The 18,740-nt window shown below is 40.5% G+C and overlaps 1 protein-coding gene across 6 annotated transcripts in view; it reads left to right on the forward strand.

Moving 5' to 3' along the window:
* The window catches only part of TNFRSF8 (TNF receptor superfamily member 8), a 31,901-nt gene that overhangs the window by 1,141 nt on the left and 12,020 nt on the right, over positions 1 to 18,740 (forward strand). For 2 of the 6 annotated variants that reach the window (XM_083802990.1, XM_083802995.1), the window contains exons 2-4: positions 5,769 to 5,980; positions 6,283 to 6,368; positions 9,776 to 9,987. In XM_083802990.1, the coding sequence (XP_083659116.1) occupies positions 9,904 to 9,987 (84 nt within the window). In that variant the 5' untranslated portion in view covers positions 5,769 to 5,980; positions 6,283 to 6,368; positions 9,776 to 9,903. Of the gene's footprint in view, positions 1 to 58; positions 157 to 5,768; positions 5,981 to 6,282; positions 6,369 to 9,236; positions 9,284 to 9,707; positions 9,988 to 18,740 lie in introns of those variants that run through there. The other 4 variants (XM_083802991.1, XM_083802994.1, XM_083802992.1 and 1 more) reach the window with 4 other exon arrangements.

Below are 18,740 nucleotides of genomic sequence, written 5' to 3' on the forward strand. Positions count from 1 at the left end.
GTGATTGTAAAGGAGTACATCTATTTGCAGGCTGAAAAATTGTATTTATTTCATCCAGTGTTAAAGCAGCTTCTGTACTTGGATCATGGACTCTGCAGCAGCCTGAGCTGTGATGAAACCAGTGCTGCAATCTGCACTTCAAGGGGAGAACAGAGGGTGAGAGTAGTGTGCTTGGGATGTTGGGATCCTGGGCTAGGAAAACGGGAGGTTGAGAGGCCAGGGATTTCTGGAGAGAAGGCTAAGCAGAGGTGAGACTGTGGGGATATACAGTAGGCAGCCAGAGTGGTAGGAAGGGTGGTAGGAGGCAGAGGTTGTGAAATACTGGCAGTGTGGAGAGGGGGGCTGGATTGGGAAAGCAGGAATGTAAGATATGGGATGGGGGGAGACCTTTACAGATCTGCAGATCAATACGATATGGTAAGCAATAGAGTTCCCAATAGTGCACCAGTACTTCCAGGATTATGTCCTTACCCACAAAATAATGCAAATACTAAACTCTGTTGTGCAGGCACAGGGTTCTGGGATAGCTTGTCTCCCATTCCTAGAGGCAGTCGTGCTTCTGTGAGGCCTCTGGCCAAGATTTAAGGAGATTTGTCTTCATACATATTGGTGAACAAGAAAAGGGGCAACCCCACATGTCTGAGGTGCACAGTAATTCACAAGAAGGAATTCTCTACCACAGTTGGTAAGGAAGGATCTGTAACTGATTTGAAGAGCTCAAATATGCCCAGAGAAAGGTAGCAAATCTGTTCCTAAATGTCTCCTGCAACAGGCTTAAAAGATCCATTAGGTAAAAGGCAGGGATCCTCCACTCAGTGTGTGATAGCAGTGGAAGAATTTGCTTGGAGAATAATGTATGCATTCAGCAAAACTGGAAGCTCCTGTGTTGCTCACACTTTTACTAGAAGCTGGGATAGACACAGTGAGGCCATTCTTGTCTTGGTCTGTTTTTTTTTTTTTCTCTTCATAGCACTTGGAACATGTTTGCTCAGTCTGTGCAGCGGTATCTTCTGTTAACGGCTGGCTCCGGTGTGTGTTCACTTTTATATTAGTTCTCCTTTGGCATGAGTGATAACCACCAGTTGCTTTGATGGTAAAGCTGGAAGTTCAGTTCCTCTTTCTGACTGTATATAACCCTGATTCATAAGTTGGGAAATCCAGCTTTGCTTAATTAAATATGGCACAGTAAATAATGCATCTGTTGCTTGTTTTAACAGAAAAGCGGAGTTCAGCCTTTAAAATGTAGCTCCATCTGTTTCTTGACAGCAGCATTAGACTGCCATCAGTGTTATTTTGCATGTTTGCCTCCCCTTGGATTATTGTGAGATAGTTTTAGTGATGTTTCAGGATCAGGTGTTTCTTGCTGTCAGTACATTTGAAGAATTAATACTGAATCTTGAATGAGTGTAGTGCTGATTAATCATTCTGTGTAGTTATCAGCATGTCAAGGAATGACATCTCCAGATGTCTCCACAACCCCCAGGTGAAACATTTGCATGTGGCGTGAGCTTGCTTTTTGAGTGATTTGTAAACTTTGATTTTGGGTCTTTCATCTTTTTAGAACTCGTGTTTTCACAGCCCAGAATTTGTTCTCAGTGTGTGTCAAATCTGAAAACACAAGAGAAACTCTGCCCCTTCTTTTCTCTGTTAAAACCCTCGATTTCACAAATTTCCTGGGTAATGTCAGACCAAATGTAAGGACGTGGCTTTCCACTTTTGCTGGTGTATTGCATTGGTTTGTGCAGAACAAAACCATGCTGCTAAGAAGAAGAAAATAAGAGCCCAGAATTTCAGTGCTTAGATGGTCAGTCTTTGAAACACTCTGGGAAAAAAAGTGTGATCCTGAAAATCTTCCTATTCATTTTTTCTTTCACAAAAATTTAGTATTCCCCTAATTTCTTTCCGTTGCTTCAGCAGAGGAAAACTCTTTTTTGTTTCTGTTAGTAGATAAACTTTATAACTCTCAGCTTTTACATGAGGAGAACCAGATTGCCAAGAAAGGAACCGTTACCCTGAAAGTCTGTGATGAAACTGGGAACTAATCACTCCCACTCCTGTGGTTTAACCACATGGCTAGTCTTTCCCAAGCAATTTTATTTTCGATTTTGAATTAGGATAAATACAATTGGAAGCTTTGGTGCTTTTTCAGTTTCCCTGTTTTACTTCCTAGACGTATACACAGAGTGCTTTTCAGTTGCAGCAATAACATTACAATTGCGTGAGTGAACAAATGTAAAAATTTGCACAAATAGTATTTAACAAGGAAAAGTTGGGCCTTGTCTCCTCATTATTTTGCACTGAGTAACATTCTTTTCCCTTCTAGTAGTATAGATCCAGAGTTACTCTGTTGAATTCCCTAGAGTTTGTCTGGATTTGTATTTGTGTAAATGTGAGCAGAACTTCTTGTTATCAGAAGGAAGAAAGATGCTCATAATATCAGTAATCTTCTGAAAGGGTGTATTTATTCCCAAAGTAAAAAATCAGTTGATATTGGGAGCACAGTAAGATCATAAGTAATTTCCAGTAAATGGCAGAATAGTGTTTCATTCTGAAACAGCTAGTTTATTTGGGAGCTGTTCACTGACTTACAGATGAACTTCATGGGTTAAATGCTTTGCTGCAATAAATGAACCTGGCTGCAGAAGACCTGCCTGTCAGTTCACACATGCAAAATATCTGAAAGTAGAACTTTAGTGAAATGACAGGGCTCTGCAAAAGCCTCTTTTAGCTCTCGCTTTGGTTCTGTCCTATGCTTGGATCTCTCGCTGTGTTAAGTACTTTACACTGAAGTTTTATTTAGCATCTTCTACCAAAAGTTTACAGACTGGAAATTGTTGAGTGCCTTGGTATGCTTGCTGTGTTCACGGTTGAGTAGCATCTTCCAAAAACAGTGAAAACTGGATCTGATGGGTTTGTTTTAATGAACAAGCGGATCTTGAATAAAACACCTAGGCTGGAATACAAAGAGCACCATTAAAATGCTAAGTCTGGTGCTCAGAAGTTAAGAAATGCTATCATTAAAATTTCTTTGCACATATCCACTCCTTCTAACACAGTTTTTATTCACAGTATCCAATCAGTCCAAGCTTCCCTCATCAGTTGTCTTCCTACCTAGTGAGCTGGTCTCCTTCCTCTCCAGTCCCAGTTGTGAGTTTCTTGTAGTCTAACTTTTTTTTCATCCCTTCGGTTGATTCTGACTGAAAGCAAAGGAGACAGTCTTCGTCTTAGTTTCAGTTCCTGATCATATCCTTGTGAGGAGAAATTACTATAAAGTTTTGCTTCCGAAACCCCAGGTGGGAATACAATGATAAGATGATGTTGTGCTACAGCCGACTTTGGGAGCAGTGGGAGGCTTAAGAATGCTTAGAGAAGGAATTTTGTTACAGATCTCCCTACTGAAAATCATATACGTTCACCAACATGAGGTATAGGGGGTATCCTGAGGCTTTTGGTTGATCAGTTCTTGGCAGGCTTTCATGGCTTCTCAAAAGGTACATTCCTGATACAGGAGTTGCCTCGTAACAGGGGAAAGCAAAAATTCAGATTGAGGCAAATGTCTGCTTTGACAGCGTTCTGCTCTCACACTGCAGAATTTGACCAGCTAGTATGTAGCTGAAAAATGAGATCTTGTACCAGATGAAGCTCAATACCAGACTCTTGAAGAATAACCATGCAATCAATGTCAAGTAATGTAAGCCTTGAGTGTGCTTCTTTGACTATAACTGTAACTATTTCAAGTAGACTTTTTACGTGGGTTAAATTATTATGAAATAAAGGTGGGAATTTACTGCAGCCTGGCTACTTGTTATTAGCTTTGTGGGTAGACATTCTATGCATTTAGAAACTTGCTAACTAAAGGCAAGTACATGCTTATTTTCTTGCCTTTTACTAGTCCTTTCATGGAGCAGATGGCTTTATAGAAGCCTTCCTGCACTTTGTGTGAGATTTATAGAACTTCAGAGAAAGATCTTGATACGAGTTAAGACAGCTAAAGTCAAAAGCTGATGCTTGTGGATTTATTTGTATCAGTGCCATGGCTGTGGGGGTGGGAAGAGTGGCCCAAATCAACTGCTGGTGGGTGTCATTTTGGTTAACAGCGCTAGGGAAGCATGAAGAAAGGACTTGAAAGGTCTTTGAAAGGCTTCAGCATTCACATGATAGTACCTGTCTGATCCTTATTACCCGCTGCTGTATTTAGAGCTGTAACAATCAAGTGGCTGTCTTGTCTGGATCACGGAAAATTCACCCTTGAGCCTCTTCGTTTCTAGCAAGGTATGGGAGGAAGGGCATAATTCAAATGATATTCAAATAATACCATCTCTGTCAAGAGCTTTCTCTGTGGAGAATGACAACATGTAAACCTACCGCTAGCTTTCAGTAGCTGTAGTCAGAATTACTGAAAGTACAGACATGATGTGATCTTTTTTCTAAGGTTGTCTCTCTCTCTCAGCCAGCCTGTGGGCATAGTAATTCTGTGATATGGTTTTGGTTTCTTTCATGGAAGCCAAGTCTTTCCTGAGAGCACTGAGTTCTCTGTCAGCTCTTCTCATGTTTCAGTCTGACTCAAAATGCACTTTAGTTTTGAAGCTACTGTGCACCAGAAAAAAAAGATAGACATTTTACATAGACTCTTTTTTCTTATATTAGTTATTTTATCTCTCTGTATAAAGTAGTAGAATTAGTTGAGAGGACAAAAATGGGGTTATAAGTTTTCGTGACCACATCAACTTTATATAAATGACATTTGTAAAAGACATTTGATTGAAAAGTAAGCCATGTTACCATTATTCAGATGATCTGTGTGACACATTTTTAGCTGCTTATTTTTTTGTTTCAATCAAAGTTCCAAATGAGTCAACTGAATCAAAAAGTAAATGCCCAGGTTGCCCAGAGAAGCTGTGGATGCCCCATGCATACCTGAAGTGCTTGAGGCCAGGTTGGATGGGGCTTTGGGCAGCCTGGTCTGTCGGGAGGTGTCCCTGCCCATGGCAGGGGATTGGAACCAGGTGATCTTTAAGATCCCTTCCGACCCAAACCATTTTACGATTCTATGAATAAACTTACAGATGTATGATATTTTGCAGGTAAACACTGAGTCCAAATCTGTGTTAGCAGAAATGCAGAAAATTTGACATTTTAGGCATAACGATACTTAGCGACGTTGTTTCTTAAAGGCCAGAGCATAGCACAGCCATATATTGTACTATTTAAAATGAGGATATGTTCATGTGGAAGTGACTGGAATGAAAACTAGGGAACATAAATGAAGTCAATGGGCTTTGCATGTTAGGGTTTATAGATCTTGGCTATTGCGAGACCTCTTGCAGTAAAACTAATATCAGCTGAGAAAATTACTTTTTCCCCCAGAACAGCTAGGTTCACTGCTTTCTGGAGAACTCTTCCAACTGCTGTGTTGTAGCTCAGAGTCAGCAAAAACAATTACTGTCAACAGTACTTCTGAGCTTTCCTCATCAGGAATTGGCCATTTCACATAGGTACTTTTTGACATTGTATTCTGTAATTAAAAAAAAAGTTACTTTATTGCTTGGGAACAAAGACCAGGACGCATCTCCTTCCGTTGGTTGTACATGAATTGCCAAGGAATTTCCTGTGCTCTGCAAGAACACAGCTGATTGGGACAAAAGTCCCCAGTTGCAGACAAACAAGAACTTGTGTGTTCTCCTTTTCTTTTAGGATGCTAGTTTGCATGTGTGTGAAACTCTATATAAAGCAAGAATGTTAATTTCTTTTTCTGTTACTTTTACTAGAGAACAGAAATGCTGTGAGACTGTCCATCCACTGAGGCTACAATTACTGAAATGACTTGGGATTTCCCCTATGCATTGGGAATTTATTATGACCCCATCTCATTACAACCATGTTTTTCCTGCTGGGAACTCTTGTTTTAAGTCACTGCTACATTTCAACAAGTATATAACAACAGCTCCCATACCATCTTTGTTGATCAAAATAGACCAAGGTAAATGGCTAAATCCATGTAACTTTGCAGATCACGTTATCAGAAGCACCTGCAATGTATTCTTTACATATTGCAGAGTGGTTTCATTAATGAGACGTAATTAAATGGACTGATGACTATTTAATACAAAACACAGGGGAAGCGTATGTGCAATAAAGTAAGGATCAATTCTAGATTGGCATAGGGGGATAGAATACTGCAAATGTGTAACGTACTCAACATAAATGTTGTTTTTTTAACACATTCAGACAAGTTCAGATGTCAGCTACAGCTAGCTCAAACTCTAATTGCTTGCTTACTAGGTGATGTTTCTCAATGAGATCACGTTGTACCAGCATTGCCCTCACCTCCATCTGACCTCTTTGGGCTACTGAATGACTTCTGGGGAAGTTTAGTATGTTGGCTTCACTTATAATGCCTAAAATTCTTGGGATCTTGGATGTTCGCACTGTGTTTTTACCACAGTGCTGCTTTACCACAAAGAAAGCTCTCCAATGGCTAAAATGCATACATAGATCAAGAAAGGTGTCAAGAAAGTCATTCTTTGTGCCTGGTTGCTTTCCTTCCTTTTGCCATGAGATTCTTTGTTTTTTATTTCTTTGTTCTCTTTGTTTTACCTTTTTTTTTTTTTTTTTTTTTAAGTATTAAGCATTTCACCCTTTACTTGTACCTGCTACGGTATGTAGCATGCATCCAAATGAACACTCCCTGTGGCACTGCTGAGACTTCGGGTGAAATTTTAGGGTCTGATTTTGTTTCATCTGGCGAAGTAGCAAGACTTGAGTGATTTTCGTCAGCACATTGTGTTGCTCTAAATAGCAACCCTGACAGACACTGAAATACAGATTTTAGACAAGGTTATTTTGATGTGTCCTCTTCAATTCAGTGGTCTCCTTTATCTGTGTCTGACTGTTTAGAAATGATACTTCTCGGTGTTTTTTCACAGCTAGATATATATTTAAAAGCACAGGGAATTATGCTAAAAGTACAGTGTAAGACTAAAATAAACCACTTCAAAATTAGAAAATGTCAGTAGTACTATTGTTTGAGCATGTGTGTAACAAAGCTATTTCTGTGTTATTCTATTACCACTTCCTTCACTGGGCTTTCTCTGTTAGCAAAATGAACAGAACCCGCTGAAGGAGTGTCTTGGGCATGTGTTGGAGACTTTTCCTCGTGGCATTTTCCTCTCTGCATTCTTTTGCTCCATGAATCAAGTGACGTTTAAGTAAGCACTGACCTAGGGGACCTTCTCCGCTTCCTCCCACCTCATCTCCCCACAGCACGTACAGATGACCAACACAGATCAGATAACCTCGTGTGGAAATTAAACAAGCTAACAGAAAATGCCAACCAGCCTTGTCTTTAGCATTTCTACCTTGAACACCTAAAACAAGAGGAGATTCAGTTGCTGAAGACAGATGCTTGTAGTCAACCAAGCATTATAAATAATAATGGCATGCTCAAAGGGGCTTTTCCTTTTTTTTTTTTTTTGTGATTGACGTTGTCCTCTGATAGAAGGACAGAGAAATGGGGCTTGTTTGTTTGCTTTGTTTTGTTGTTTTCTTTTTTTTTTTTTTTTGAATACCATAGAGGATTATTTTCTAGGAAATCCAGGCAACATTTAGAGAATGGTAGCGTGGGTTTGTTTTAAAGCAGAGGTGCTTCTTCCAGTTACTGATATGGCTCTGTTTGGAAAGCCCCTTTCATTGTGTTTGAGATCAAAACACATCAAGTCTGAAATGAATGCATTTAGATTAAAATACATGCAGGTTGGAACATTGCTCTTAAACACAACCTCTTCACCCTTTTCTTTGTTGTCGGTTTTATTCCCGACTTGTAATTAAACTGTATGATATAATAGCCTTACTGAAAAGTCAGCAGCAACAGTGAGCACTTTCCACTTCCCATTCTGAGGATGGAAGCTGGGAAGCCTGCTTTCATTTTGGACATATGGGATGGGTTCTCTCTTGTCTGAGGTCACTGATTTCCCACTGCAGCCTTTCCCTCAGTGAGGGCATTGCTAGAGTCTTTCCTCTTGTATCCAAGTCATCTACTTCCACGAAACCTTGCAAAACTTAGTGCATCCTCAGCCAAATTTCATTGAAGTTATCCAGTGGGTTAAAAAATTACTGACATGGTTAAAAAGGAGATGACGTGAATATTCTTAAAATGCTAGATATGCTCAATTCAGTTGTACCTTTTTTTTTTTTTTTCTGGAAAACAGGCCAGGAACCCTTCTGTGTTCCCAGTTCTGGGAAAATATTTCAGATGTGGATTTTTTGTACTTGGATACTTTGCGTTTGGATCGGATAGATTGACCTCAGCAGTACAACTTTACAGAGGCTAAAGTCAAGGGTGTGAATGGGGCTTTCCAGGCAATATCTTTCATTGGTTCCTGTCCTTTTGCTAGAAAAACTTAGAAAGGAGCTGATCGTGGAAAAAATAAATAAATAAATAAAACTCCCACCAAAAACAAAGCATACCAATTGCCCTGATTACTGTGTCATTTGAAACAGCACTTTATAAATTGTGAAAATTGCCTAATGGCATAATATTGCACAAAATAAAGATATTTTCTAGCCCATTATTTAATTAGGAAAAAGAAGAATGTAATATTTGGACTTTTAAATATTTAGTTGTCTCTAGACTGCAAAGGTATATATACCACAATCAGCTTTTATAGGTAAGAGAGCTTAGAAATTTAGAAGTAAGCTGATAAAATGATGAAAGGTGGGTAGATCTAAAAGTGTGTGTCAAGTACACAGCACTCTGAAAATGCCTCTTTTTTTGTAAGATGGTATTCTTGAGAAAGAAATAGAGGCAGAAGTTTAAAAAGAAAAGGGTTACAGCTGTGAGTTAAAGATATTTACATCATCCCAGGGTCCCTATGGAATGCTCTCACCCTTAGTATTCTGTTGTAGTGGCATTGAGGCAGCTTTAATAAAATCATCAATTATCCTACTTTCAGTCTTTTCTCATTTTTCTTTTTCTTTGTGGTGATAAGGGTGAGAAGAACCAAAAAAAACCATGGGTGTGAGAATACAAATTTTCATTGTTTTCCCAGGCACCTCAGAAAGGTTTTCAAGGCAGGCTGCCCTTTTTTGAAGTGGCTGACTTTTACTTTTGACAAAACTTTTAGGGCAGATAAGAAAGCTGCATGACACCTAAAACCAAATGAAATCTTCCCAGGCATCGGAGCCACAAAGAGCCGAAATGACAAGTAACAGTCCAAGGGTTGACTGTCAGCAGCAGGAATTGATCTCAAGTGGGACTGGATGCACAAAGATGCATTCTCAAGAGGTAGCTCTGCAGTATGTTGGTGTTTAAATTGCAACACGTAAAGCCTAAACCTTCACTGAGTAACCCCAGGTGGTTGTGAGTTTTCACATGCTCATTCAAACAGGAACAAAATGACTGTACTGAACTACTGAGTGTGTTTCTTACTGAGAACTCTTTTGAGTCTTGGTTGCAGTTCTGAGAGTGTGGACAGGGCAGGGCTTGGACTCATGCCTGGCTTTGGGGAGGTGAAGTGCTCACTGAGGGCAGCCTAGATGACTCAGGAGTCCGTGTTTCTGCGCAGCCAGCCGCGTCCTCAGATGACAACCTTGATGCATGCAACTGACTCACAGAAACCCGACAGCTCTTGGGCTAGTGATTGACGTGGTTTTGTTTTGTGTGTGTTTTTTTTTTTTTTTTAATATTTTTACTTTACTTTCTTGGGCAGCCCCTTCCTTCCAAATTGTTTTCTCAGCTTGATTGAGTCTCAAAGTCTGTCGCCTGCATGTCTTGAACAGCTGGAGTGGCTCTGAACTGAGAAAGCAGACACTGAGCAAGGCTGGACTGGATTCTGGGAAGACCGCAGACTTCAGGAGGAGCAACATGTCTGTCTGACGTGCGATGCTGGGAGCTCAGGAAAGCTAATGCCACTGCAGATGGCTTCTTGCAGCCTTGTACCGGGACTGTGGCTCCTGCTGCTTCTCCAGGATATCCAGGGAGCCCCACAGGTAAGGCAGGGCGGTATCAGGATCCTACAGCCCTGCAGGACTAAAGAGGACCTGGGATAGATTTGGGGGAACCCTGGGATGCAGGGCAATTCTGCCCACTACCTGTGTGCAGGGTAGTAGGCATCTGTAGAAACAGGCTTTGTGCAACACAGGGTGATAAAGGTATAAAGTAGAGGTGTCCCAAAGCAGCCAGGAGAGTTTGCTCTCTCTGGGAACCTTGCAGGCAGGAGCAGGGGATAGAGCTCTGATTTGCATGTTTTTCTTGGTATTGCTAGTGTTACTGCGCCTCCAGGCACATCACAGCTAGGAAATGAGGAAAGATTTCATATAGGGATGGAGGACTGCCCTCATTTGTTTTGGGTGAATCACTTTTACTTTTGCCCAGAGGGCCAGGTGCTCTCAGGCGCATTCCCTGCAGAACTTGGCTTGGCGGGCTTTTGCTCTGCTGCTGTGAGTCAGGGCTGGCAAAGTGAAAGGTGTAGAGGCAAACAAAACAGCAAAATACCTTCCCCTTTACACCCACCCACCCCTCTGACACTGACTTCCCCATGAATGGGCTATCAAATTGAGATAAAATAGACATAGCCCACTAGTCACACTCAGCTGATGCTGTAGGTGCAAGCTAGGTCCCTGCTCAGATCATATCGTCTCTTGTGCATTTGCTCCCCCCTTCCACCCTCCTTACCCCTCCTCAGCTTCCTCCCCAGTGGATCGTATGGCAACGAGCCCTTGGTGCCTGGCATAAATCCAGGTGGTTTCCGTGGCTGACACTTATGCATGCATGAGAAAAAGAAAAAGGTCAGTCACAGAGGCTCTTTGCATAGGTAAAGTCAGTAGGTAGCTAATTGCCTGCTGGGTTGGATCCTGAGATTGGCCTTTCCCTTGCATTGGAAATATAAACGTATCCTAGCTTAAGACACTTGTCTGTGTATTGTAAATGGATGATATAGGGCATCACATGGGCTATTTCACAGGAGATTTTTGGCAAGAAACTGACTCCAGTTAGATCTTTGAAAGTAACCAGGTCTGCATCCTTTTCATAGATGTTTGAAAAGGCTCCTCGTGACTCTTTTGGTAAGAGTAGGAGTTTGCCCTGGTGTCTATAGCCGTAAATTCCCCTCCCACATGGCAAGTTTGCTCTACTTTGCTCTGGTTTATCTGCGCTGCCACCATCTCCATCCTGAAGTACATCAATCTCTCTGTTCTACAGGATTACAGCCTGCAGTCCTTACTCAACTGACAAGTACCTAGGAGGACATTCTGATGAACTTGTCTGTTCTGCTGAATGCTAACTGCTTTAGGAGAAAGGTGCTAGAAAAAAGATGGCATTTGTGCATTTGACATCACTTTGGTGTATTGTTCACTAAATGAAAAGGGCAGAGAGAAAATTTGGGTTTCTAATACTCACTGTCAACTTTTAAACTCACAGCAAAATCATCAGTTATCTGGAATAAGCATGTAGATCTTGCTGGGATAAGCAGTTGGCTGCTCACTGTCTTTATTGCATCAATCATAGCAAACTTGGCTTTTGCCGCTAGTGGAGTACAAGTGATATTGTTAAATGCAAGCAAGTCACAGCTTACTGATTGTATTTTAAACCATATTCCACCTCAGATCAACCCGCAGTTTGGGATTTGGTTGTTTTAATTTTCAGTTAGCTCTCACTTGTTAATGTCTCTTCTGTTGAGCATGAAGCTTGACTACTTGAAGTCTTAGATTATCGGCTTCTTTCTTTCATACTATCAGAATTTGGTTAGAAGCTTGAAAGGGAGTCAACTGTTTTGCTACAGTATTAGTCAGTTCTAGAACAGCCAATACTGATAACTTTTTTTATTTTTACCGTAATATGCTCTCTTTCTGACTTACAGCTTATTTGTAGCAAGCTGATTTCTTGCTCTGCCTCACCATCACTTTTTCTCTATGAGCTCAAAAGACCATAAATAAATGAGTCAAACCTTATCCTGACTGAATTGTAGAGTAGCCCACTGAATTCAGCACCATCTTTGCAATGGCCATTATTTAAATTGAAATAGCAAACATGTTTGTAGTTTCAAGGATAGGGAGAAGACACCCAAAAAGTATATTTTCTAGAAGAAATTCTCAGAAACAAACACTGAAAAAAGCAAATGCTTTGTATAAAGTGTGTTTGTGGTTTTTTAATTATTATTATTGTGGGGCCTTAATTGGCAACATTTTAAAGAAAGACAAAAAAAAGGCGGGGCGGGGAGGAGGTGAGAGAGGGGTTGGCCTGGTGGGTCAGTGAAAGAACAAGGCCAAGGGATCCCTGGCCATCCCATCCCAACAGTCCAAACTGTTACAACTTGTAGTCTTTTCTTTTGGAAAACATATTCCAGCTCGTGCTATATCAGAAACCTTTATTTAACTGCATTCATAGAAGGATTCATGAAATTCAGTCTCTATCTCCTTCCAGTTTAACAGGATGCTAAACTGAATTGAAGAGTTCCTGGCATTAGAGCAAAAGCAGGTACAAGGTACTAACCTGGTATAGACACATGGCTTGTTCAAATTTGTTCCAAAAATGTGAACGGATTAACATTGTCGTGGCAGGCTTTCTGCTGCACTGGCAATTGTTTACTATAACAGCTTACCTTCTTGTTCAAATATTTAGCTGTTCTTCTACAACTGGCGTGAAGACACAGTAACTCTACACTGTGTCCTCAAGTCCAATCCAGATCAAAACAAGTCTGAGATAGTAGATCCAGAAATAATATCCGTGAGGTTTTGTGTTACGGGCGTGTGCAACAACAGTCACGCAAAGGGGAGGCCCTGCTTCTGGCTACACAATGCCACCGACTCTTCCGCCCTGAGTGAAATGAATGTGCAGCCACAGGGTGCATTGTTCCAGTGCAGTAACCTCCTGAAAATCCAACTTCACCAATTCTAAAAGCAGTTTTCAATCAAATCAGCTCCTAGAACTGATTCGTGCTCTGAAAACATAATTGGTCTGCCTTAAACAGTCAAGGAGTTAGAGGGGAAGGAAAACGTGTGTAAGAAGCAAGAGAGGAAGTGGGATTGCATCCTGGGATGGCAAAGAGATTAGCAGGATTAGCATAATTGCAGTAGACACGTATTTCCACGTTGCTGGTCCATTCTTAGCACAGATCCGTTTGTACAGTTTCCTTAGAAGCAGCAGGAAGGACAAAGACGGGCTCTCCATCAGTGTTTGGATTCCTCACCCACAGCCCCCAATACTGCTGTGATCTTTCTTGAATGTTAAAGTTTTAGTATTTTACATACATACTAAAAGAACTTTACAAGCAGAGATAGAGGTGTGATGGCTGTTTGTTTTTTTTCTCTCACTGGTTGATTTTACTCCCAGATTACAGGTATGGGCTAGACAGGAGGTAAGGATTTTAGGGATTCAAAAGGCATACTTATATATATTGCTTTTTGACTGTTGGACGGTAATACATATTGTTGTGGTTTAACCCGGCTGGCAGCTAAACACCACACAGCCGTTCGCTCACCCTCCCCCCTCCCTCTCTGGGATGGGGGGAGAGAAACGGGAAAGTGAAGCCTGTGAGTTGAGATAAAGACGGTTTATTAAGACAGGAAAATAATAATAACAATAATAATAATAATAGTGATAATGGTAATAGTATTAACAATAATAATGTGTAAGAAAACAAGTGATGCACAATGCAATTGCTCACCACCCGCTGACCGATGCCCAGCCTATTCCCGAGCAGCCGGCCCCCCCACCCCGGCCAGCCACCCCTATATATTGTTTAGCATGACGTCAGATGGTATGGAATACCCCTTTGGCCAGTTTGGGTCAGCTGTCCTGGGTCTGTCCCCTCCCAGCTCCTGCTGCACCCCCAGCCTGCTCGCTGGCAGGACAGAGCAAGAAGCCGAAAAGTCCTTGGCCTGGTGTAAACACTGCTCTGCAACAATTAAAACATCAGCATGTTATCAGCGCTCTTCTCATCCTAATCCAAAACATAGCACCCTACCAGCTACTATGAGCTACTTAACTCTGTCCTAACTGGAACCAGGACACATATCATTAGGATAAAATTCAGTGTTTCTTCAATGAACTATTTGCTTCCATGTTTTTCAGGGAACACTAGAAGGTGTCGCAGATACTGCCTTAAAAGGTGAAATTGTGCTAGGATTTTGAATTTCTCTGGGTAAAGATGCTGAGTCCTGTTTCTGTCTGTCTGGGGAAATACAATATTGCAGAATTCTGCCCTTGCAGAAATGAGGACAGTAACTTCTCTTTGTTTTGTAAAACTTAGTGGAGGTTTCCTTGATGAAGCAAAGCCACAACCTAGTTGCTGATGAATATGAATTATACCACATTCTTCGGTGTTTCTAGGCATTTCAGGAAAAGGGGGGAACTATCACATCCACATCCTTCCCACAAAATAAGCAATAAGAAACAAAAATGATTAAGTGAATCTCTTCTCACTGGCTAACTGACTATTTCTAAAAGTGTTTTGGAGCCAGGAGAAATAGCACCAGAAATATATCAAAAATGTCTTCATGCTGAGATTTTTCTCGGCAAGGAGAGCAGTGAGAGCATATGCGCTTTTCTTTCCCATGTCATCTTCTTGAGCTCTGGTATGACAAAGCACCACTTTTTACATGAGTTTTTCCCTTTTCTCCTCACTGTCCTCATGATTCCTTCCCTTCTTTTAGGTGATGCCTGTTCTGATTAAGGCATGGTAAGAGGGACATTTTCTTTAAAATCTTGTATTGTTGGCTACCATCAGCTCAGTCACAATTCTGGAAACCCAGCTGAGCAGGCTCTCACAGCTGCAGCTCTTGGTAACGCAGCTCAAAACATGTCTAGCCTCAGTATGTATGCTGGGGAGATCAATGCTGCTGCCACTGGTGGGAATTTTCCTCAGAATTTCCCTCACCTAAAAAGAACCAGTATGTGCCGTCACCAGATTCCTTTATAGCTGCAGTGTAACAGGACAACTTCTGAGCAAATTGCATACCCGTTTTGGACTGGGCAGATGGTTTTATATTTCACTGGAAAAGCTTGAGAGAACACAAGGTATAAATTCTGCTGTAGCATACTAACATAGCCTAATAGGTGTTGGCCTCACCTTAGCAATTGAACTACTAGCGTAAGCAGGGTAAGAAGTGTTTTCAGCTCTATTGGTGACTGACAGTATGCATTCTGTCCTGGAACAGTGAAACAAGCATGCAGTAAGTATTTTGCAGCCCTTACAAATTTGGATGGATTTGGTGGGTGAAGTCTAGTCTTCTGCCATTAAGAAGTAGCCAATAGTTGAGAAACGAACCACCCCTTCTGCCCCCAAGAACCAAAAAAAAAACACAACAAAAAAACCCACCACCACCAAAAAAAAACACACACCACCACCAAAAAAAAAAAACAAAACACCACATCGGTCCTATCACTTTGAATCTTCCTGCAGAGTGACCTAAGGATTTAAGATGCTGGTCAAATCAAGAACATGCAGCTTTTCAGAAGTACTGAATCACGAAGGGAGAGAGACTGGTAAAGCTGCAATCCAGAATCCCCTGTGCTTCTTGTTGAATTGTTTCCAGCGATCTCTTCCTAATTTGAGCTACTGAGCTCATCAAAATCTCAGAAGTCAAACAAGCTGACTTCCTACTGCAAACTTGCACCCTAACTGTAGAAGAGATTTAAGACGTGGTATTTCACATGTGGGAAGAGTAGTTACAGGTGGTGAAACTGAGGTAATTTACATATTCAGTCACTGAGTGGGTAAATTACCTCAGTTCAGGCCTTTTGCTACCCACTAATAATGCATATTTTTGTTCCCTTTCTACACAATATGTCTAGCTTGCTATCTTTCATTTTAGTTCACTTATTACTCTGACATTCACTGCACACAGAAAAATAAAACGATTACATTATCTTTTTATGGCTGACATTTCTTTACTTTTTTCCCAAAAGTAGCCTAATCTAATCTAGTAGCCTAGATAGCACCGTCATTTTATGGAAGGCTGACATCTTTTGAGACCTTGGCCCTTCACCTCTGCCATTCCTTCAAGGCGTGTTTTTGGGCACTGAGTTGTTTCATTCCTCCACAAACTCATGGGAGTTTAGGGTGGAGAATGGTCTTATGGCAAGATTTTTTTATTCTATATGATGCATGAAAACTTGAAATGGAGCTTACGAAAGACATTGTGCAGGTAGCTATGAATTAGAAGTGGTGGGCTCAGAAGGTGGTTTCTCAGATGTAGAACTGTACATGTTATGATTTGTTAAAATGACCTTTTACAGCAGAGCACCTTGGTATTGCCTCGTACAGGTGGCTTCAGAGCCGTGCTTGTAACTGGATGCTTCACAGCAGCATTTGTTGTGAAGCTACAGGTGTTATGGAGTATGTTACGGAGCATCTAGTAGGCTGTAGTATATAGCTGCCCTCTTGTGGAAAGAAAAAAAGTGTTGAGGACTTTCATATGTATATTTACATAGTTGTGCAGTAGTTACGTGTAATTCAGGCAGTAGTTTATCACAGCACTAGCATCAGGGGAAAATTCATAATCGGGATTTGCACCACGTTACCTAAGAGCAGCATCTTGTCCTCAGCTTGGGATTTCAGTATTTCAGACAAGATCCCTTTTTAAAAAGCAGCTCTTCAGTCACACTTGTACGCAGAGATTATTCCTTTGACCCCCTAAAGACGCAATTAAATAATCTGTAAATTTATATGCTGTAGGTTTATATGTTTATATCATTCAAGAATTGTGTCCCCATTCTGTTTTAAAGTTCAGCATCATTTGAAGGCAGAGTTGGTTTTCTAAGAGAACCAGGAAGAGAAGATCGGGTTTTTGTGGTGGTGTTTTACAGATCTTAAAGAGAAACTAATCCAGGATAATTTAGATATAGCGAGGATGCTGGTGTTTCTTAATTTTTCTTTATAAACCTAGTCAGTCCACTTCATACCCCTGAAATGACTCCTAAATAACCCCGTGTCTAAGTGTGACTGGTCTCATTGTGTCATTTCCTGTTATTTAATTTAGTCTTAGATGGCTGGCTAACTGGGGTGCTTCTACACACAGATGGAAGGAGATTCCACTTCCTTTTCCTATAGTCTGAGGCTTCCTCTTCAGAAAAGACAAATACAGGGTACACATTTGTAAACTTGACTTGAGTCGGGCTGAGCAACCAGACCTCTGCTATTTCCCCCGTGCAATAAGGTAGAAAAAAATGCTTTGCAGGGAGGCTCTGTGGCCTAGTGGTTAGTGCACAAATGCGAGGCAGGATTTCTCAGTTCTGTTATCAGAGCTCAATGAAATTTAATGGTTTCAATGTGTTTCTATTTCTTGTACTTCTGTTAATTTCCTCCTCAACTGAAAGTTCCTGTTTTCTCATACAACCTGGGGCAAGTTATTTAACTTTTTCCTTTTTTTTTTTATGGTCCAGCCATGAAAAGAACAGCGCATTAAACAGGAGACTATGGTTTTGAGATCAGTTAGTAAGATTCTACCTGGCATACAAAGGCAGTAGGAGGCATTAGGTATTCTTTTTGAGGCTGGTGGGAAATTCACCTTCAGAAGGTGGGATGTACATTTCTTAAAATATTTGTTAACTGTCCTACCAGTATCCTGTGGGAAAATCTCTGGAGAATCTGCTGATTCAGTCTTTACAGAAAAAAGTTGCCATTTACTTCTAGCAGCAAATAATGAAAATGAAATTATCAGATAACAATGTTTGTAGGGGATTATTAGGGGAGATGCCAAATTCAAAAATCAGACTTTCTCATCAGAAAACCTGTAGTGCTGTAATTTCCCACAGTACCTAGTCACCCTGCTGTATGTAAATGAAGCCTTATTATCTGCTTTTTGGTACAGTTCATAGCAGAGTGATTTTTTCTAAGCTAATATTAGAACTGTTGTGGCTTTTTTTATTTTTAATCTAAACAAGTATCAGTTATGTAATCAAATTGAAGGTTGCTCCTGAAAACCTTAACTCACAGAAGTAGTGGGATTAATTATTTGAATAAGGGCTTCACTGCGTGAATAAATATTTGCAGCTTTGTTACTAAGGCAAAAGCCACTTGTTCTCAGTGTAGGATTTATCCTTTTAAAAGGATTTAAAATATTTTATTTTTTTATGAAAAGTGAAAGAATGTATTGGTTTACAGTAAACATATCTTTAGGTTGCTAAACTCAGATGCTGTGAGTGGATAAATAACTGAACAGAAAGATTTGTTTGCTGCATTGATAAATAGTGTGAAAGCAGCTAAGCACAGTAGGGTAAACAAACAGGAAGAACTATGAAAACAGATTCAAAGACGCCTAGAAGTACAGATGCGTAGGGTTAACAAAAGTGACAGGATGTGTAGAACCAATATACAAACAACTGTAAATTTAAAGAATTAGCTTTGTGGGTTACAGCCAATTTAGCTAGCCTTAGATGATGTTCACTATGGCACCACTTCTCATTTCTGTGCAGAGCTGGAAATCTAATACAGATATTCAGGGATTTTTTTTTTTTTTATTTTCTAAAAAGTTCTTAAGTCAAGATGGGATCATTTTAAGGACAGTGGTTTTTAGCCTTTTTTCATTTGTTAACTGCAACAAGGTTTCTAAAGGAGAGGTGGACTGCTGCACAAGCTTATCTTGGTAATCTTTACTATCTTGTACCTAAGTTTCAAAGAGTGTCTAGAGCATTGGCTAAAAACCATTTTGGTAGGACAATGCCACTACACATTTTGTTGCATGAAACAAGGAGTTAATTTCTCAGTTCTGAAATGCTTGATGAAAAGGTTGAGCCACAGTAT

The sequence above is a fragment of the Anser anser genome (assembly GCF_964211835.1).
Source record: "Anser anser genome assembly, chromosome: 17".
In the NCBI taxonomy this organism is placed as follows: Eukaryota; Metazoa; Chordata; class Aves; order Anseriformes; family Anatidae; genus Anser; species Anser anser.